Genomic DNA, 22,250 nt, shown 5'->3' with positions numbered 1-22,250 from the left:
CTCTTGTTTTTCAGTAATCTGAGATTTATATTATGCGTGTGTGTGTATATATATGTATAAACAAACATATACACGTTCTTCATCATATGCACATACAAGCACACACTTTTATACAAACTTTGTGACTCTTTTTCTCTCTCTTTCCATTCAAATACCTGTGAAATACTTTTAGTGAGACAAACCATACTAACAACTTGTATACAGGTAAATGTGGGAATGAGAACTATAGAAATGTAGCATTGAGGGATGATTTAAAAAAGTATGGCTTTTTTTAGAAGCAGGAGAGAGTATATTTCCCACCTTACAATGCCATATTTTACTTTTATTCTCCTTTTATTCTGTCTCTGAGGTGAGATGTGAAAATAAATATTTCTCTGGTTTCTTTCAGTCACAATTTCTTTATTTGCCTATTAGCAACATGAGATAAAGTATCAAAAAAGAATAACAGAATCATAGGGCTAGGAGGGACCACAAAAGGTCATCTAGCCTATCCCAAAAATGTGGGATTTATGATGTCTAAATCATCCAACGCAGATGGCTATCTAGCTTCCTTTTGAAAATCTCCCATGAAGGAGATTCTACAACCTTCCTAGGCAGCTTCATTGTCCTACTGTTCTGATAGTTAGGAAGTTTTCCCTGAGATTTAATCTAAGGCTGTGTCTAGACTACATCCCTCTTTTGACAAAGAAATGTAAATTAGACACGTCAAAATTGCAAATGAAGCGGGGATTTAAATATCCCACTCTTCATTTGCATAATCGCGTCATGGCGCTCTTTGAAAAAGCGCCATTTCGAAAGTAAACCCACGGTCTAGACACGGTTCTTTCAAAAACGGCAGGCTTTTTCAAAAGATCCTGTATGCCTCAAAAACGAGGTTTACAGGATCTTTTGACAAAGCCTCCTGTTTTCGAAAGATTTGCGTCTAGACCACAGTATTACTTTCAAAATGGCGCTTTTTCGAAAGAGTGCTATGACACGATTATGCAAATGAATCACGGGATATTTAAATCCCCACTTCATTTGCTATTTCGACATTTCTAATTTACATCCCTCTGTCGAAAGAGGGATGTAGTCTAGACATAGCCTGAGTCTGCTATGCTGCAGTTTGAATCCATTGCCTATTGACCTGCCCTCTGTGGGGGTGAAAGGGGGGAAGAGAGAAAGAGGGAGAGAGAGAGAGAACAACTTTTCACCAGCTTTTTTATGGAAGCCTTTCAAGTTCCTTAAGAACACTATATTGTCCCCCATTAATCTCTTTTTCAAACTAAACATAGCCAGTTCCTTCAAACTTTGCTCCTATGGCTTTGCATTCCATCTCCTCCATCTTTTTCACTAATCTCTGGATGTTTCTCTACATCCTTTCTATACATTGGTGACCAAAATGGACTCCAGCTGATGGTGCCAACTATACTCCAGCTGAGGCCTAACCAGTCCCCAGTAGAGTGGTATTATCACTTCCTGTGACTTGCATATGATGCGTCTGTTAATGCAACCCAAAATTGCATTTGCTTTTTTTGCAACAGCATTGCATCACAAATTCATGTTACAGTTGTGATCTATGACAACTCCCAGATCTTTTTCACCAGCAGCCAATTCTCCCCCATTCTATATTTATGCATTTGTTTTTTCTTCCCTAAGCATAACACCTTACATTTGTTTTGTTGAATTTCATTTCCTTTTTTCCAGTCCAGCTCTCCAGGTTAACGAAATCCCTCTGAATTTTAGTTTTATCCTCCAAGGTATTGACAATCTCTTCCCCCAGCTTTGTATTGCCTGCAAATTTGATCTGTATGCTCTCTATATTGACATTCTGCCCATTAATAAAGATGTTCAACAACACTGAATCCAGAACTAAAATGTATTACATCTAAAGGTTTTTATCCTGTGTTTGTAATGTCAGAGCCTTCTGAATTGTTAGTACTTTGTGAACTAATTCTATTTGCAAACCAATTTGTAAACCAAACCCTGAAGCGTTCATACTGACCATTATCTGTATACAGGAATAGCTATATAAATTGTTCAGAATTTCAATCAAAATTGTAGCTTGTGAGAAGGATGTTGGCGATCTCTCTAAAGACAACTGAGAGGGAGACAGAGAGAAAGAGAGAGAGAGTTTCTGCAAATGAAAGAGGACAGAAAAAGGATTGGCTTAGAGAGGTACTTTTTCAACTCTATTCTGTAGTGAAACCAGCAGCAAGGCCCTGAGCAGAAAAATGGGCAGAGATGAGTAATAGCTGAGAATACCAAGAATCGGACAAGATTAGATGGCAATACATTTTCCTCTATCAAGCTCATATTTGCAGAAGCTCAGTATTATTTTAAATTGTGGGAATGAATTCTCTTCTTACTGTAGTTAAATGTAACACTCACAGAGGCTCACAAATTAGACAACTGCTCCCCAAATCCAATTTCTGTTACAAATTTAGGTCCTCAGCCTGCTCTTATTGATGTTCATGGCAGAACTCCCAGAATGTAATGGGGAATAGCAAGATACTGGTGTAAGAGCAACTAATTAATCCTTGCCCTGTCAGCTCCAACCAAAGGGAACTGATTGGTGCTGATGAAAAGGCCTGATGGTGGCCTGAGGATCAGCCTGCATCCTGACAAGCCAAGGGCTATGTAGTCTGGGAAGAAGCTGGACATGGGGGCAGGCGGTTAAGGAGCAGTCAATCAGGGAGGGATCGACAAGGTCCCTCACAAAAAGCTCTTAAGTAAAGCATGTTGTCATGGGATAATAGGGAAGGTCCTTTCATGGGTTAATAACTGGTTAAGAGACAGGAAAAAAAGGGCAGGAATAAATTGTAAATTTTCTGAATGGAAGGAGTAATGCACATTGGAAAAAATAATCCCGACCATACATACAATCTGATCGGGACTGTGACGGTCCACCAGCAGCCCGCATGGGGAGTGGCCCGGACTGCCAGGCGGAGGATGGAGGCGCGGGCCGAAACCGCCCCCCCTACCATGGCGCGGGCAGAGGAGGATGGCGTGGCCAGGTTCAGCCTCCAGGCCTGCACCAGCAGGAAACCCTAGGCCCCTCCCCAGGGACGGCGCCAGGCGGGACCAGGGCAGAGATGGACGGCCGGGCAGCTGCAGGGGATGCCGTCACACCGCCGAAAGGGGGGGAACCCCAGGCGGCGTCCAGCATGGCGGGCCAGTTTAAAAAGGCCCGCCGACAGAGAGGACGGGGGCAGCCTCCTCACAGGGAGGGAGGAGAGCCCCTGGGCCCAGGATGGACCCAGGGCACAACCAAGGCCAGCAGGCGACCCGGCCTTGTCTGAAGGGTTCCCGAAAAGGCCGCCGCAGCTGGCGGTCGGCCAGTCCTGGATCAGACAACGACCAGACCCAACCCCGCCGGCCCTGGAAAGAGCGGCCCGGCCGAGACCGGATCCGCCCAAGTGGGCAGACCCATGGGACGTCGCAGGAACAACCCCAGACCTGAACCCGGGTAGGCACCGGGGATCGTTATGGGTGCTCGGGGACCCTGGGAAGGGAGGAAGGAGCCCGGGGCGGGGCCCTTTTGGCGGCCCTGGGCAGATGGGTTACGGAGGGAATTACCCCCATCTGCCGCACTGGGGCGAGAGTGAGCCCCTGCGCTTAGAGCCCCAGGCTGGGACCTGGAGAGATGGTGGGATCGGGTCCCCCTCCCCATTCCCCAGGAGGATCCAATCCCGGTCAGCAACAGAACTCACGTGAAGCAGGGAAGGGTGGGCCGGAGAGTAGGGTCAGCCAGGGCATTGTTCCAGGGAAGGACCGGACTAGGAGCGCAGGCCCCACCCTGCCAGGATGGGCTACAGTCTCAGGGTCTGATGAACCCCCCTGTCCGGCTCGGCCTGGAGGAGGTGATCACACCCAACTGACGGGGCTTGCAACCGGGGACCGAAGGCAGGACCTCGTTAAAGGACGAAGGGGTTTGCTGAGTCCCCCTTCCCCTGCCGGGAGGAGGTGATCGCACCCCGACTCGTCCACAGGGACTAATTTTAGCTAGAATTACTCAAAAGAGAGATCTTGGAGTCACTGTTGATAGTTCTCTGAAAACATCCACTCAACGTGCAGCGGCAGTCAAAAAAACAAAAAGACTGTTAGGAACCATTAAAAAGGAAAGGGATAGAAAATAAGACAGAGAACATCTTATTGCCTCTATATACAACCATAATATGCCCACATCTTGAATACTGCATACAGATGCGGTTGCCTCATCTCAAAAAAGAGATATTGGCATTGAAAAGTTTCAGAAAATGGCAACAAAGATGACTCGGGGTTAGGAACAGGTCTCATATGAAGACTTTTCATCTTAGGGAAGAGGAAACTAAGGGGGAATATGATAGAGGTCTAAACAATCATGACTGGTATGGAAAAAGTGAATAAGGAAAAGTTATTTAATTGCTCCCATAACATAAGAACTAGGGGTCACCAGATGAAATTAATAGGTAGCAGGTTTAAAACAAACAAAAGGTAGTTTTTCTTCACACAGAGCATGGTTGACCTGTGGAACTCCTTGCCAGAGGATGTTGTGAAGACATCAACAGTGTTCAAGAAAGAACTAGATAAATTCATGGAAGTTAGGTCAATCAATGGCTATTAGCCAGGGTGGGTGGGCCTCTGTCAGAGGCTAGAAATGGGTGACGGGACAGGAATTGTTTGAAGAGTCTCTGTTCTATTCACTCCATCTGGGGCATCTGGCAATAGCCACTGTCAGAAGACAGGATTTGGTATGATCCAATATGGCCGTTCTTATGTTGTTATGAGGGAGCTGGAGGCCTCCTACCTAAGGATTGACTCTGCCTGTAAAAGGGGAAAAATATGTTGGGATTTGTTCATCTTTTCTCGTTTGCCATTTATGGTTCTTTCTCAATATACACTGATTATATTCCTTTCCTTGGTTTGTTAAGTGTAGTCTTAAGGAATCTCAGCGTTGCATGATTATGTATATGTACAGTGGCAGTGCTAGATGAATGTCAAAGTAGTACAAGTGCAGTAGTCATTGCCTCTTAGTGACAATCATCCAGCCCTGTACACATAGGTACACAAGCTGTAAGTACTGCTACTGACATTAATAAGGATTCTCTGCTATCCTCAAGTGAGAGAGGCCTTCGTTTTAAAGCAGATAGTTCTATTCCTTATGCTGTATAGATGTAATTTAAATGACATCCATTTTGTCTTGCATTTATTATCACACAGATAGTCAAAAATATCCACCGGAAATTCAAGACCCAAAAGGAAACCAAAGAGAAAATCATAAGCCATTTAGAATATGCTATTCCTGATAATGATTAGCTTCTATGCGAGATACTCTTTGCACTATGGACCTCCCTTTGATGGAGCTTCCAGGAATGCCATGAGGCTGGACAAATATTGCCAAGGAGTTGAAGGGAGGTCAATGGCCTTAGAGCCAATGCAGAGGTAAAGGGCCTCAAAACAGATGGCTTATTGCCTTCAGAGGTTACCTTATGATCCTCAAAGGTCATTGAGTTTTCTCTGTGATTGACGGAGGCAAATATGGTTGCCTTCCCTAAGAGAAAATTGATAGAACACTCTATGGGATACCTTAACAAAGCTTCCTCCCTCCTTTGGCCATTTCCCACATGAAGGAGTAATCTGGATTCAGAAATGCAAGTGAAAAAACTCTGTTCAGTTTTCCCAGTTCTTAATGAACTTACCACATAGAAAAAAACAAAATGAGTAAACTGTATTGTTGCCAATCAAATGCCCATTTTATTGTACTTGAAGGAATATTTTGCTAACATAGGGTAAACAAAATAAATGGAAGACAGACAGAAAAAAACACATTCCAACCAGAAAGGTGAATTTAAAAAAAAAACTGTAGAAAGTGTTTTTTCTCAGTAAGGAACATAAGTATATAGCAGTTCCAACACCAGATTTAATTTGGATGTTATTTGTGAATATTACTTCATTTAACTATCAGTCAATGCTAGTTAGTGGACTATCATTACACTAGATCAGTGGTTCTTAACCTGGAGTGCACGCCCCCCTGGCAGGTGCGAGATGCCCTTTCTGGGCGTGTGAGACATGCCAGATTTTTATGACATATCTTAGGTTTCATGGACTGACCTGCTTCAGTGATTTTTAATAAGGTGTGCAAGAACATATTTTGAGAACGAAAGGGATGCAGGCTGCAGTACGGTTAAGAACCACTGCATTAGAGCAAGATACATGGCATTGCCCTTTAGAGAAAACTGCCATGGACTGAAAGAGATCCATGTATTACTATTATTTAAAATTTGGTAGTGATCCCAACCAGAGGCCAAAGAGGTAGGACAAATCTGCTATTTAGAAAGGAAATATAGAGGTTAGTACTGAAGGTAAACACAGTAATTTAGACACATTTTATAATGCCTAGTAATGCTCAGGGAGCATTCTCCAGCAGAAATCTGAAAGGGTATTTGAGTCAGCTAGAATCCCTATGCACTTTCAGATGTCTTAGTAGACTCCAAACCTTATTTAATAAAATTAATACAATCAATGTTTTTTTCACATTTTTAAATGCCAACAAAAGCAAAAAAACATCAAATATGTTTGTAAAACTTCAATAAGCTAAAGCATGAGAATTGTTTGTAACAATTATTTTTCTCCCAACCATAGGTGGCACCTGGGGTGCTCTTATTCCCAAGGGCCTGGTCTCCACTACAGCAAAGGTCAAAGTAAAATACAGAACTGCAACTATGTAAATTGTGTAGCTGGAGTTGACGTATCTTACATCCTGTTTCTGCGCCGTCCACACGGTGGGAGGCCAACAGGAGCAAACATTCCCATCGGCTTCCCTTATTCCTCATTAGGAGCAAGAGAACTGGTGTCAACGGGACACCCTCTGAGTTCAATAGAGTGGTAAGATTGACCGAGGCAGCAGCTTCTTGTGCATAGTGTAGACATGCCCCAAGTGTGCTGGTTATCCCAAAATCTGAATATAGTATTTGTTCTGATACCAACTACTAGGCAGTAAGTCTATTTTTAGTCACTAATAGTAAGATGGATGGGAAGTCCATTCCCTCTGATGTGTAACTGCATACATTATAACTCCTGTTTTGAGTTACAAAGATATAGCACTCTTTCAATACAACTATCTGAAGTGTAAACTGCACTGCAGCTTTCCTGTTCACATTGCCACCTATGGAGTAGCTTGCGCCTGTACTGTGTCAGTGAAAGTAGAAAAAGGGGGTGGATGAAAAGCAGATGTGCTAACTTCAGTAGAAATAATGAAGACATACGCTAAAAGAATGTTCTTGGTGGATGTTATTCCAGATCTGTAATGGCTAGGAGTATTAATATTTCACAACTCATTTCTTCAATCTTTTAGTAGGGTCTCTCCACTCTCTCTGTTACTATAGGATACAGATGGGCTTAGGATTTAGCTTCACAGTTAAGATTCTGTGGCTTTCCGGCAACACACAATAAAGCTCACTGTACACACTAGCCTTTATGGAGCCTCTCTCTGTGGCATGAAAAATTCTGAGTTGCTCAGTTCACAGCCTTACCATAAGGCTTCTTTCTATCACAGATAATTATATGATAGAAATGTAGCCGTGTTAGTCTGGTGTAGCTGAAACAAAAAACGGGACTATGTAGCACTTTAAAGACTAACAAGATGGTTTATTAGGTGATGAGCTTTCGTGGGCCCGACCCACTTCCTCAGATCAAATAGTGGAAGAAAATTGTCACAACCATATATACCAAAGGATACAATTAAAAAAATACCACACTAACACCAACCCTGGTGCCTTCCCTTGCAACAAACCCCGTTGCCAGCTTTGTCCACATATTCACTCTGCTGATACCATTACTGGACCTAACCAAGTGAGTTATCAGATCAAGAACACATATTCCTGCACATCCAGAAATATAATTTATGCTATCATGTGCTGAAAGTGTCCGTCTGCTATGTACATTGGAAAAGCGTCTCAGACACTTCGCCAAAGGATCAATGCCCACAAAACAGATATTAGACAGGATCACAAAGAAAAAACAGTTTCTTGCCATTTCAACCAGAAAGGACTTTGTCTCAATGACTTGATTACCGGCATTCTGCTTCAAAGGCCTTTTAAGACTACACTTGAAAGAGAATCCTCTGAACTGTCATTCATGCTTAAATTCGACACTTTACACTTAAGTTTGAATAAAGACTCTAATTATCTTACCCATTACAAAGATAGCTTCCCCAATTATCACCTCTAATATCATTAGCTCACAGACATTTACCTTCCCCCCATCCCTCTTCTGTTCTGGAATTTGATTTGTCCTTTTCATATGTGTTCATTTTTTTAATTGCATCCTTTGGTATATATGGTTGTGACAATTTTCTTCCACTATTTGATCTGAGGAAGTGGATCTGACCCACAAAAGCTCATCACCTAATAAACTATCTTGTTAGTCTTTAAAGTGCTACATAGTCCTGATTTTTGTGTCAGATAATTATATGACCATCATTACAGTAGTATCTGAACATCTCACAATTTTTATCCTCACAAAAATCCGGAGAGGTAGAGAAGCATTTTATTCCCATTTTACAGATGTGGATCTGAGACACAGTAAAACTAAGTGACTTGCCCAGGGTAATACAGGTCTGCTAAATGCCAAGCTATTGGCCAATCCCAGGACATCTGTCCTTCCCTGAAAGACTAAAATTCATGTAGAGTGTTCCTAAAATAAAGTCTCCGTTGAATGCCATATCTCCTTTTCTTGGCTGGCTTTGACAAATACTGCAGCTTTTCTGAAGACTAAGTCTTAGCAATGGCTTCAATTATACAGAAGTTCATGTTAACCCAAATGCTTTCAAAGTACTCAATGTGTTAACTGGGCTACCACTGTACCTAAATATAGAGTGGAGTCTTTTAAAGTGATTACTATAATGTGCTCATTAATAGCAACCTGGGATAAACACTTCATTTAAAAATGTGTTAACTGAACAAGAACAGCTTTTGAATTTGTGCATATGCTCTGTAGGTTACATTTGTAATAAATGCATGTTAAGATGCTGGATACATTTCTTCTTTCACACATATGTAAATCCAGAATCACATTATAGAAGGACCTGTTACAAAATTTGTAACTGCATCTTCATCGAGCTGCAGACATCGGGATTTACATCCGCTGATGTAGATATCTATGGATATAAAGCGGGTATCTGTGGATCTGCAGGTCTCTACTCATCTTTTCCTGACGCATTAGTCTTATGTCTTATTGCCTCTACTGGAGGCATGATGGGAAATTGGTTCTGCTTTGGGATAGCAAATTATATGTCTGCAATTAATATGAACAATTTCTTTACATTTTCTGAATTTTAATACTTCTATTTGATCACCTCAGCAATTTGTCATTACTATTAAAAACAACTCCATCTTCTATAACTTTCACTATTTTTGCTTTATTCCATGTTAATAATATTTTTAAAGAACTCTAACAATCCTGTTGACAATGGCCATCTCATACCAAAAACCATATTAACTAATCTTAAATTAAGAGCAATCATATCCCTAAATATGGTTTATCAGATATTTATCACAACTGGCATTAAAGTGTCTAGTCTATGGTATCTTGTTTGTCTCATAAAAACTGCTGTAGACAAGGAAAGATTATAGCACCAAGAGTCAATCTGCTTTCCGTACCAATAAACTTGAGATTATAGTGGCTCGGGTAAATGAACTGAATCATTGAAGAATGAATTGAATCATTGCCTACAGAGTTAAAATGCTGAGTGTGCTCCCGACAACAAGCAGGCAAAGGGTGAGCTGGAAGAAAAAAGGAGCATTGCCCCTTTAAGAGCTTCTTACTAGGGTGGAATGTTACAGAGATAGACAACAAGAAGGGTAGAAGCTATAGGGGGCAGGTCAGAAGTTCACTGTGCTACTCTTCTTGCTGATAGGGTATTTATACCCCATATAACCCTGGAGAGGTCTTCTTTACCAGGATCTGGCTGCCCATTTGATTCCCACTTTTTCTGGAAGAGGGTGCCATAGTTATGGCTCAGCCAGGGTTAGGGGCCACAATGATTTAGGATGTATCTGAGGCAACAGGCAGAGAATCAGAGTTAATTTTCCAGTGTTTCCATGTGAATATTTTGCCATGGGAATAGTGAACCCCAACCATTTTAATAATAAGGGTTAATAAAGTGAATTTGAGGGTTTTGGAGCAATTTCTGAATACAGGCAGTCCCCGAGTTACATGGATCTGACTTATGTCGGATCCGCAGTTATGAACGAGGCTTTTCTCGCCCCGGAGGACGGGAGCGGCAGGATGCCCAGATACGCCGCGGTCCCGCTGCCCGCATCCTCCGGGCGAGAAAAGCTGCTCCGCGTCTCCCTGGTCTGCTGGGGGGGAAGGTCCCCCCTGCCGCTGTCCCACTGCGGGCGTCCTCCGCGGCTTTGCTCCCCGTCTCCCTGGTCTGCTGGTCAGACCAGGGAGACGGGGAGCAAAGCCACGGAGGACGCCCACAGCGGGACAGCCCAGGCGCACCGCGGCTGTCCCACTGCGGGCATCCTCCGAGGCTTTGCTCCCTGTCTCCCTGGTCTGCTAGTCAGACCAGGGAGACGCGGAGCAAAGCCTCGGAGGATGCCCGCAGCGGGACAGCGGCGGCACGTCTGGGCTGTCTATGCTGCGGGCGTCCTCCGAGGCTTTGCTCCGCGTCTCCCTGGTCTGCTGGGGGGGGGAGGGCGCAGCTAGTGCCCCCTCCCTCCCAGCAGACCAGGCTTTTCTGCCCACGACGCCTGGGGTAGAGCAGCTGGGGCGCTGCTGGTTTGGTCCCGCAGTGCCGCTCCTCGGCGCTACTGGACCAACCGGGCAGCACCCCAGCTGCTCTGCCCCAGGCATCCCCAAGTCAGCCGCTGCTGAAACTGACCAGCGGCTGACTACAGGAAGCCCGAGGCAGAGTCTGGACGCCAGTTCCGACTTACATACAGATTCAACTTAAGAACAAACCTACAGTCCCTATCTTGTACATAACCCGGGGACTGCCTGTACACAATATTGTTTTGGAGGGAGGAAAGGATAATAGAGACAGATATAAAGGTTCATTCAGATGCATCATGAGGAATAGGTTTTGGAATATTTATGAAGACAGGTGGTATGCCCAAAGAGGTGTAGTGAAGGATCTAGCTCTCCTAGATTCTGCCCCCCCCCCCTCTCCATTTTGGTAGCAGTAACTATTTGAGGAACTGTCCTGGAAACATAAAATGCAGTTTTGTAATGACACCATTGCTGTGGTACATGTCAACAATCACCAGTCGTTCAGACCTCTAGTTCATAGAGATTAGTATAATAGTGGCTAAATCTTAGCATATGTTTCTCTGCCAAGCATATGCCCAGGATTGATAATGGCTTAGACAATGTGATGCCTTGATTTCAGATGGACAAATATCAAGAGCCTAGCACTAGAGAGCTGCTGGTAGCATTCTGGAACCTTGACATGTTCAGGGTCAAGGCAGTTCAGAGATCAGTAGAGTCATGAATGCTTAGGGCCTATAGCAGGAATATTAATGATTTTGTGCAATTTCAGAGTTGGGAAGGCCTATCAAATGATATGGCCTACTCAGATGTACTGCAATACATGGTGCACTCTACCATCTCTGGTCACCTATAGAATCTTATGTTGCCAGTAGAATGAAGGCAGATCCTTGTGGTTGCTTCTTAGTCCAGAGGGTTTCAGTGGACTAATCTCAGGACACTGACCCTACAGAAGATCCATGTTATCCCATCACTATTCAAACACTTAGGCCTGGTACACAATACAGACCTATACTAGTATAACTAGGTTACTTTTACTGACCTAATCCCCACATATAAACAGCGCTATGTCAGCAGGAGAGCTTATCTCACCAACATAGCTATGGCGTCTTGGTGAGATGGATTAACTAAACCTATAGGTGAGCACTCTCTCCTGAGCTTAGAGCATTTGCATTAAAGCGGTACTGTAGTGCAGCTACACCGGTGCAGCTGCAACGATGCATCATTTTTTAAGTGTAGAAATGGCCTTAGAGACTTGGTGCAAGTTCTCAATCAAATGCGTAGAAGCAGCCACAAAGCATCCTTCTTCAAAGATGCTTTCCTGGTCACAGTTTTTTGGAGCTTTTAAAGTTAGTTTACTAATGTCTGGGTCAACAAGCGATATTTTGGGAAGAGCTTTGCAGTGTAAGAATCGACAATGGGAAACACAATCAGTTGTCTAAACCAAAGGTTTGACGGGTTCCAAAACTGGTCAAGGGGTCAAGATGAGTCCATAATGCTACAGGTGGCGGGGGAGGGAAGCAAGGAATTGCCCAGTGAGATCATTAAGGAATTACACATAAAGCCCTGTTTTGCCCATGGTGATGGAAAACTCCTCACAACTTTATCACAGTTTTCAAAAGGGGGCTTTTAAATCTGGGGCTTCTGGTGCAAGAATTTGGTTCCTACTTTTTTTCTGGATGGGGTGCAATGGTTATGGCTCCACCTGGGCTGGGGGCCACAATGACTCAGGCACATTCAAGTGTAGACAGGATGCATATGGATGCAGGCCGAAAATCAGAGTTAATTTTCCTGTATTTTCACTTTCAGAATCATGTAGCAAACAGGCCAGATAAGCAGTTGTGTGGATTTGTGGACACGGTATTGTATACTGGGCACACAGACAGGGCTTCCAGGCTGGTAAACAGTTCACATCTGGGGCATAGGGAGTGAGGCAATCTTGAGCCGGCATGGAATCAGAGGCATGCTGTTGGACCAGCTGATGCGCCCTATGCACACTTTAGGAGCAGGCACGAGATATAAATAGTTTACTTTGGTTAAAAAGAAAAACAGGAAGGAATCAATGAATATCTGGGAACCAGGTGGCAATATTATCTGTGCAATAATAAACTTAACACATAAAATGACAAAATTACTGGAGCAAAAGGCACAATATAGTAGTGACCAGTTAAAATTAGCAGATTTAAAAAAGCCCTAACAGGTCAAAGTGTAAACTTTATCCACCCACATATCAGGATCAGGTGACACATGCTCATCAGCTCAGATGCTATATTTGATTTTAATCATCTGGAACAATAAACAGGTACATGGTTAAAGATATTTTGGATTTCAAGTTCAGCCATAAATTATTCATGTTACACTCCATTGTTTTATCTTGAAAAGTTCAGCTTCTTTGTAATGACATCAGGTATCCAGAAAAGGTAACCCTGTCACTACAATAAATGGACACCAGGCTTCCTTTAAGATGTGATCATTATTTAAAAATTCTTTCTTAGCAAACAGGGATGTAATAAAATTATTTTAGTTTAGCATTGAAATGCTTATGGTTTAATTTTGGCCTCAGTTCCTCATATGAATATGTATAAATACTGGGAAAAAATTAGGAACTTGAAGGGCTGACAGCAAATACCAACCAAAGCAAATGATCCTCTTTGAGACAAATGTAATCCATAAGTGTTTCGCTGTACTTCAGAAATTAAGGTCTAGCATGCCTGCGTTGAAAAATTATGAAAATTGTGTGTGTTTAGAACAGTGTAAACCTCTGACTTCAATTGTATATGTAGTTAGAACAAACCAACTATGACTAAAGCTTGACCTGCAGCTGTGAACCAAGAGTGATTTGAAAAATCTTTTTGTGTCTATGAGGTGCCCAAAGAAACTACAGGTTGTACCTCTCTAAACCAGGACTATCTAGTCTGGCAACACCCATGTCTGGCTCCCTCCTTGACTGGTCCTAAACAAGGTGATTTGCTGGACCAGGGAAGGTCTCTCTTCTCGAGGCCGTGCTGCTACCGGGCTGGGGCTGCAGCCTGCCCCCGATGCTGTCTCATCCTCTCGGAGCTCTCTCCGGCCCCACTATTGCCAGGGCTGGAGCTCCACAGCCAGAGCTGTGTAGCCACCTGGCTCTGCGGCTGGGGCTGAGGCTGGGGCTCTGTGGCCAGGGCGGTGAGATGGGGCTGGAGCCCTGCAGCCTAGGCCACAGCTCCCTTGCTGCCTTTGGGGCCAGGGCTGGAGTTCCCCAGCTGCTGGAGCCAGAACGTGGCCAGAGCTCTGCAGCCAGGGACAGGGCTACGGATCTCTGGCTGCCACTGGGATTGAAGCTCCCTGGCCGGGGCTGGAGGTCCATGGCCATGGCTAGGCTAGAGCTCCCTGGCCTCTGGAGCCTCGGAACTCTGCTGGGGCCAGAACTTTCCACCATGCCATCTGTCCATCCTCCCTCACCTCCCCAACACACACACTCTGGGCTCCAGGTTGAGTCACTGGTGCCCCTTACAATGCTCCTGCCCTGCCACCAGACCTCCCTCTTTCTGGGCTCTGTTGTCATGAATATCCATGGTCCATGCCAGACTACAGATGTTGCTGGACTAAGGAATCCCAGTTAAGGGAGGTATAACTTGTAGAGGGAACTCTCTTCCCTTTATCTGGATATATTATCTTCCTCTTACTGGGAATTTCTGTATTTATCTCTTCTATTTATGCTGACAAATTATATCCCATTTATATGAATATTCCTGTATTCAAACTGCTCTACAAAGACCAAAATTTCAAAACCTAAATATGGGGATTTAGGTGTGTGGCCTTCTTTTTGAAGTATTAAGGATCCAGCAGTTCCCATTAACTTTAACTGGAAGTTGCTGTGTTCACAGAAACATCGAGTGGTGTATTTGTGGAGCACATGTTTGTAGCATAGTGTTGCCAACGTGATTTTACTCCAAGTCTTGTAATTTTTGGCATTCTTAAAGACCTAGTGCCTGGGGTGTAAATCCCAGATTTCATTATTAAAAAAAAGTTTATAGTCCATCATTGTTAAGAACAACTTAAAATGTGAACACAAAAGACTCAAAAACTAGAAAGCATATAAAAGGATCCCAAAATATACTCTTTACAATCTAATTAGTCGGGGGCTCCTTTTTATGATTTTTGACCTGTTTACAGTCATGGGGCTGGTAATGCTGCGTACCTATAAATTCCTACAGTATGCTTTTATCTTCATACTGCCACCCCATGGCTGCACATAGAAAGAAAATCATCGTTATGCAAGATTCTCAATACAATGTTTTTGTTGTTGGAATGCTTCTAGCAAAGCAGCAGAGTGGTTGGTTTTGCCTTTGATGGTCTTAAAAACATAGAAATAATACTTAAAAAGGAATCATAGGATCTACTTCTAAGTACTTCTCCCCTAGTATCTCTAGAAGCATCCTTTCGCCTCAGTGCTCCAGAAGGCCAAATGCCGTCAGCAATTATGCACAAAAGGACAGCTCTGCCTTCTTTGTGGCCTGGTTTATAAAAAGCATAACAGAACTCTACAAGTTATTTTCTGTGTTCTACATGAGACCCATTCAGCAGAAAGGTCAAATGACTGGAAGCACATATACATGTTATAAAGAAAAATTGCCATATGCTACCTTTGGAATAATATTTTAACACTTTTTCAGGTAATTTTTGTCTCAAAAGAAAAAATTACATTTCTATTAAAAAAGATCAAAACTCTACTGAAGTTTGGCCCATACTGCAAAAACAAAATCCTTTCATTTATTTCCAAGCAGGAAAAATCATGTTTGTAGTAGTATTAGGAAGCAAGAATGTTGCCCTGTACAAACATATGAAAAAGAATTTTATATTTTGCAAACTCATTTTAGATTACTTCAAAACCTAAAGTCTAATGAATGATCTGATTATGTGTCAAAGTGATACAATAAACTATGATTAAACATTATATTCTTAAGAATTAGATAATATTTTAAGTATCCATATTATTTCTTCATCTTTTCAGACATAATATTGTTTTAATACTACTATCATTACCTTGGTATATTGCTCACGCTCATATTCTTGACTAGAACCAGACCCTGTTGTCTGATTATATCGGTGCATTTTCATTTTCATCTGTCGTGTTTGCTCCTCCACTACTAAGCTTGCTGTAAAAACACATAATGGAAGCCTATTAAAAGTGGTGAAAACCTTCTAATGAAATAAATGGTTTAGCAGCAGTGTTGATCTTATTTCCATCTCAACAAAACAAAGAAATATACAAACAGAACAACAAGAAGCAGGGTGTAAACACTGAACAGAGGAATACTAATATTAATAAATAAAGCTCTTAGTTTCCTAGAGTTGTTTCCTGAAAATGGACAGACATCCATATTTCTCATATACTATCCAGCAGGTATAACAGATGTCAAAACAGCAAAAGAATTTAAACTGATAGGCTGAACTATACACTTGTTAAACCCTCTGAATGCAGTGCATGTATGTGTCTGTATTTCTAACTACACATTTGTAGGCTGTTAAAAATGTAACAGTGTTCTAAGTGTTAATACACTGAAAGATAATACTAAAATATTTAAGTAAGAAGTTATTAATTCCTATTATCTTCAAACACAGTAATCGTTTTCTATGACAAACATTTATAAGGAGAAAGTTTCTCTGACTATAAAACATATAAAATATATCTGCATAATTTTTTGCTTTCCAATGTTTCCTTTTCTTGCAACCCCTCTGTAAAATAATAATAATGAAGAATGTTTTCTTGCAGTTTTATTTTTTCCTCACTGTCATATTTACTGTCTGTTTTAAAAAAATATCTAAGAACTATAGTATTATAGAGGACATTGTCTCTGCTTGAAAGTAGTTAGAACAGATAGTACAGAAAATGTTTGCAAACACACCTTTGAAAAAGTAAAGGAATAGAGATGTGAAAGATTGTGTGTGTGTGTGTGTATCTGTGTGCGTGTGTGTGTGTTTAGGTGAAAGCACATATTTATTCCCTTACTTCTGCTCAGTATTTGGTAGCTGTTTTAATAACAGGCTGTGTCTAGACTGCATCCCTTTTCTATAAAAGGGATGCAATTAGACATATCGCAATTGCAAATGAAGCATGCATTTAAATCCCCCCCACTTCTTTATCATAAAAATGGCTGCCGCTTTTTTTAAGAGGGATAAGGGATCTTTCGGAAAAGGCTTTATTTTCTGAAAGATCCGCGTCTAGACTGGCGCTTTTTTCCGGCAAAGCTCCAAGCCTGAAAAAAGCAGCAGCCATTTTTATGCTAATGAAGCAGGGGGGATTTAAATTCCCGCTTCATTTGCAATTGCGATATGTCTAATTTGCATCCCTTTTATGGAAAAGGGATGCAGTCTAGGCACAGCCATAAGGTTCCTCCAGTCACAAGAAGTAAAATAAATTAACTGCTACATATATTGCTCGTAAAGAGCAATATATTCTGCCATCCTTACTCACATTACAGAGCACCATAAGCAGTCCTACTGGAATCAGTTAAACTTCTGTCAGTATATAATACTACATAATGTAAGTGCAAGTCATAAAACTGGGCCCCAATAATCTTACAGTGGTTACTTTATTTAAAGTTACTCTAAGATGTCCATTATAACTGTCATTTTTAGAGGGTCATACCTTTCTACAAAAAAATCTCCTTTTCATTTGAAATATTCTTGGTTGTTCTCAGACCCAAGATAATTTTTTAATTAGGAAAAATCTGAGCCAAATCCTTCCTCCTGCTTTGGAGTTACATATGGCTTATAAATGTATTTTTTTATGTTAAAACATTAATTTCATTGTACATATACATCTCACAAATATAGCTGCATTTGCTAAAGAAAATTTCAGGTGGCTAATCCCTACTGAGAGATAATACCCAGGACAATGCAAGAAAACAAAACAAAAATACTGAGTTATAAGTCACTGAAATTCAATTTCCAAACATAAAGTTCAGAATGTCATTTATGTTTAAAATTAACACACTATAGTATTTATAAGTATGCACAATGACCTAACAAAAAAGCTCTTTGTAAGCTTGACTTTCTCACATACAGAATTTAGTCCAATAAAAGATATTGCTTTGTTCACTTTGTTTCTCTAGATATTTAGGCTGCTGTACTTTGTATTGCTATTTTATCGTGGAGTTCTGTACATGTCTATTTTTTGACATTGCAAATACAGAAATATACAGAACTCAGTATGAAGTTTAGAGTCAACAAAACTGTGCACAATGGTTCAAACAATGACTGTGGACACATCTACTGCACTTGTGTGTGTAGATCATGGAATGTCTATATACTGGCTGGATGCATACAAATGCAGAGGTGCACAATTTTGAACATCCACTTTTATTCATTTGTGGAAGCCACAACTGATGAAGAAAGGGCAAGTCATTACTGAAAGAAAAAAAGCGTGTTCCTAATTCAGATAAGCTAACTAGGGTTAAAATAGCAATAAAGAGAAAGCGATTTGGCTTTTAACTGGGGGTCTGTCTAGACTACAGGGTTTTTTCGAAAAAACTTCTCCCGCAAAAGTAAATCGAAAGAATGCAGTAGTTTTTTTGACTGTGGAAAACCTCGTTTTAAAAGGAATAATGCCTTTTTCGAAAGTGCTTTTTCGAAAAAAAGGTGCTATGTAATGCAAACTGTGCTTTTTCAAAAGAGAGGATCCAGACTGCCTGGGTGCTCTCTTTCAAAAAAGCGGCTTTCTTTTTCGAAAGTACTGGTTGTAGTCTAGACACTGTTTTTCGAAAGAGGCTTTTTCGAAAGTATCTTTCAAAAAAGGCTCTTTCAAAAGAGGCTTGCAGTCTAGACATAATCTGAGAGCCTAGAGTAATTGAGCAGGTTAAACTCCATCTGCTTTGGGGTAACATATGTATGTATGTTTGGATGTATTTTATCCCACCTCCTAAAAAGCATTACAGTTATTTCTGGCCTATGCATTTATTTGATGAGAGCTCACATGGCTCATTTCAGCAGATGTATAATATCCTAATGGGAAAATTCTAAAGATCTTAGTCATGAAGTCAAGTGGACTACTCACAAAGGGGCTACAGGTCTATTGCTTGCATTATAAGGGGGTTTTAGGTTCTTCCGGGGTAAAATATGAGAGAGCTAAAGATCAATGTCTCACATTATTCAGGATATGAAGAAGCTGAAAGCTCATATGAAAGGATTTAAGTCGTCAGGCATCCTCTCATATGAAAGGATTTAAGACGTCAGGCATCAAACTTAATCAATTTTAACATATACAGATGGAATGACTCCCCTTTTCCACAAATAGGAAGACATTAACTATGTCCACTCTGTGATTAGATGGCCTCTCATCCTATGACCTAGGCATGAAGACGGATTCCCTTTGCTAAATATCACTATTCAGTTCATGAATCAGCCCACTGTTAGGTCCTACCAATCACCTACTGAAGGTGGAAATAACAGTATAGAAAAGAGAGAGGCCAGTCTGCAAAGATTTAATGGTTACTCATACCTCTCCTGGGTCCTGTGGTTAGGTTCACCCATACAGCTGTCCTCTTGAAACTCTACATGCTAGGCACTGACTGCAGTTTGTGACAATATTTATTGACATACAAGTTCATTCCCTAGTTTATGTACATTTTTACCTGCAAATGACCTGAAAGAAGTAAGGCCCTGATTATGCAGCCAAATCCACGTGGATTGACTTCTGCACCCAAGGAAACTCAAATATGGGAGGGCGGTCTAAATGTGCCAAAGAAAGTTTAGACTTGAACACTGACCAATAGCTGAGGTAAACCTACATACCCGGAGTTGTAGTTTGAGTATACAGATCAGTGTTTCTTAAAGTGGGCCCATTTCCCGCAGCTCCCCTCTGTTGGAAATGGCGAACCGGAGCCAATGGGAGTTGTGAGGCTCTATGGCTGTGGAGCCTTTAGATAAACAAAGTGGTGCAGCCTGTTAGCAGCTTTCTCAAGGTGGGCTCACTTGGAGAAACACGGATATAGAGTAACACAATACAGCATGTATGCAGTGGAAGAGTAAATCATCATCATAATTTGAACTGGTTTCTAAATAGCAACGATGGAAGTATTTATAAATAGCAAAGATGGAAATGTTGCTTCAGTAAAACAAGCTGTAATTAAAATTATATTTACTTGTTTCAGATTTTCATCACAAGAAAAATAAGTCTCATCTATTATTTTGTGGTATTTATAGTATATGTGTGTGTTTAATTTGCTTGTATAAAACAATTATTAAATCCAAATACACAATGGGCCAAAACCTTTCTGGCACCAATATGTACTCAATGTAGGAAGAGAAGAAAGGAGCTGGTGATAGCTATCTTATTTTCAAGCTCTAGGGGCTGTAGTCCCAGCCCTGGAAAAAATTAGAACAGGCCAAGAATTACTGTAACTTAAGGAGATATGCTAGCTAGAGTGTCCTCCAAATGTCCCAGTACCTCTACAGAATAATAGACTGATGATCAATAAATTGTATGCTCATGTATAGCATATGTTATAACAGATAAATTCAAAAGACTGGTTTTTAACCATGTTACAAAATTAGTAAGTGGACAGAATTCAGCATAAAGGATATACCTGGAGTTTAGTAAAGATGTGAATATGAGGGCATGAAATCTAATTTTAAAATTAATTTAAATTGGACTAATGTGAGCAGTACAGGTTGCAAATCATATGAAGTGTGCAAACAAAAGGCAGTAATGATACTCAGCAATGCCAGAGATTGGTTTGCATCTGGATTTATTTAAATCAGATCAATCTTGCAAAAATGACAGGCAAAGATTTTTTTAAATGTCCCTAAGTATGATAAAGCAAAGCAATTTAAATTTGAGTTGGCAATGCTATGTGAATGCCAAGAAAACAGAAGACGGTTTGGAGCTGAAAACATCAAGGTTGCATATCATTGACTAAGGAAACAGTGGAGTTCCTTGGTATCAAATGCTAATGAGACCATGTTTCAGAGAATCTGAATGCACAGAATGTGTTGACAAAGGGAATTCAAAGAATAGATGAACTGATTAGGCAGCTAGAAATACTGACTTGAATTCTATAGCTGTGTATAGGGTGCAAATATAAAAAAGTAAGATAAATGGTTCAAAGTTGTCTAACGAGGGAAAAATAGGAGTACTGGGCTGAAATGTAGCTGAAGAAAATTTGGGTTAAGTATCAGGAATCATTTAACTGTTGATTGACACACATTAAAAATTGTGGTCTTCGCAATATATGAGGCACTGAAACCTATCCTCATCTAAATACTAAAAAATATACAGTAGGTAACAATGTCACATTAGCAGTAGATGGAGAAGTTGCTGTGGTTCTTTGCTATCACTAGCTTCTGATTCCGCACCTTATGTTTTTATTCCTGCACTTCTTTCACATACACTGCAAACACCAAAAACCAACACTGACAGACTACACTATGCAGACTTTGCAGGTTTGGAATCTTGGCAACAATAAAAAACACAAAACATTTATTTCAAAGAGGAATTACAATTATTTTAACAGTGAATTATTATCAAGACATCCTCACTACATAGGATACTGCTATTTCAGGACATCTTCAAGTCCTTCATCAGATTCCAAGCTAAAGAACATTCCACATATTATACAAGTACAATAATAACGAAATTTCATCATATGATGGGTGAAGATTAAATAGAACAACAATAATGGGCAAGGAGAATTTTGGTCAAAGATACTGGGCGAGGGGGAGGGGCTAATGAAGTTTAATGCCTACACAGAGCAAAACAGACCTTGAGTTTTGGGACATTAAAAATAAATTGAAAACTGCACACTACTCAATGTATCTAACTTCAAAAGGAGCAGTTATTCCAGGGAGTCTATGTATTCCAAAATGCAGTGTTGTCAAAATTTTGGAAAGGGTTCAGAAAAAAAGCTAAAAGAATTATTCAATATCTGGAAAAACTGCCTTATAGTGACAGATTTGAGAAAATCAATCTAGATAAATGATCAAATAGATTGATAAAATGGGACTTGACCAGCATCTTTATGTAGGACCATAACTACCTACATAAAAGGAGATGATTTCTCATAATAAGAGGACTTTTTAATTTAATAGATAAACATATCATAAGATGCAATGGCTAGAAATTGAAGCTAGATAAATTAAAGCCAGAGAGTAGGTGCACATTTTTAACAGTTATGTAATTAACCATTGGAACAACTTACCAGGAGATGTGGCAGATTCTCCATCCCATGATGTTTTTAACTCAAATCAAAAGAAGATATCTTTCTAAAATTATGCTTTAGTTCACCCACAAGATATGGGCTTGATGCAAGAAATCACTGGGTGATAACAAGCACCTTTGTTATCCAGGAGCTCATACCAGCTAATCATAAAAAACTATGAATCCATGAAAAACAAGGAGTCCTGTGGCAACTTAAAGGTTAACAGATTTATTTGGGTATAAGCTTCCATGGGTCATAACCACTTTGTCAGATCCATGGAGTGGAACTCACAGAGGCTATGTATATCAACAAGTTACATATCAATTACAGGACCAG

General features: G+C 40.8%; 1 protein-coding gene across 45 annotated transcripts in view; it reads right to left on the bottom strand.

The window, feature by feature from the left end:
• The window catches only part of RIMS1 (regulating synaptic membrane exocytosis 1), a 468,693-nt gene that overhangs the window by 98,632 nt on the left and 347,811 nt on the right, over positions 1–22,250 (bottom strand). For 32 of the 45 annotated variants that reach the window (XM_089777124.1, XM_075923725.2, XM_075923731.2 and 29 more), the window contains one exon: positions 15,760–15,872. The exons of the other annotated variants lie outside the window; for them this stretch is intronic. In XM_089777124.1, the coding sequence (XP_089633250.1) occupies positions 15,760–15,872 (113 nt within the window). The remainder of the gene's footprint in view (positions 1–15,759; positions 15,873–22,250) is intronic. 45 annotated transcript variants of the gene reach the window in all.

The sequence above is a fragment of the Pelodiscus sinensis genome, chromosome 3 (genome assembly GCF_052426305.1).
Source record: "Pelodiscus sinensis isolate ZL-2025 chromosome 3, ASM5242630v1, whole genome shotgun sequence".
Classification (NCBI taxonomy): Eukaryota; Metazoa; Chordata; order Testudines; family Trionychidae; genus Pelodiscus; species Pelodiscus sinensis.
The sequence above is the reverse complement of the archived record's forward strand: the minus strand, read 5'-3'. Positions and strand labels throughout refer to the sequence as shown.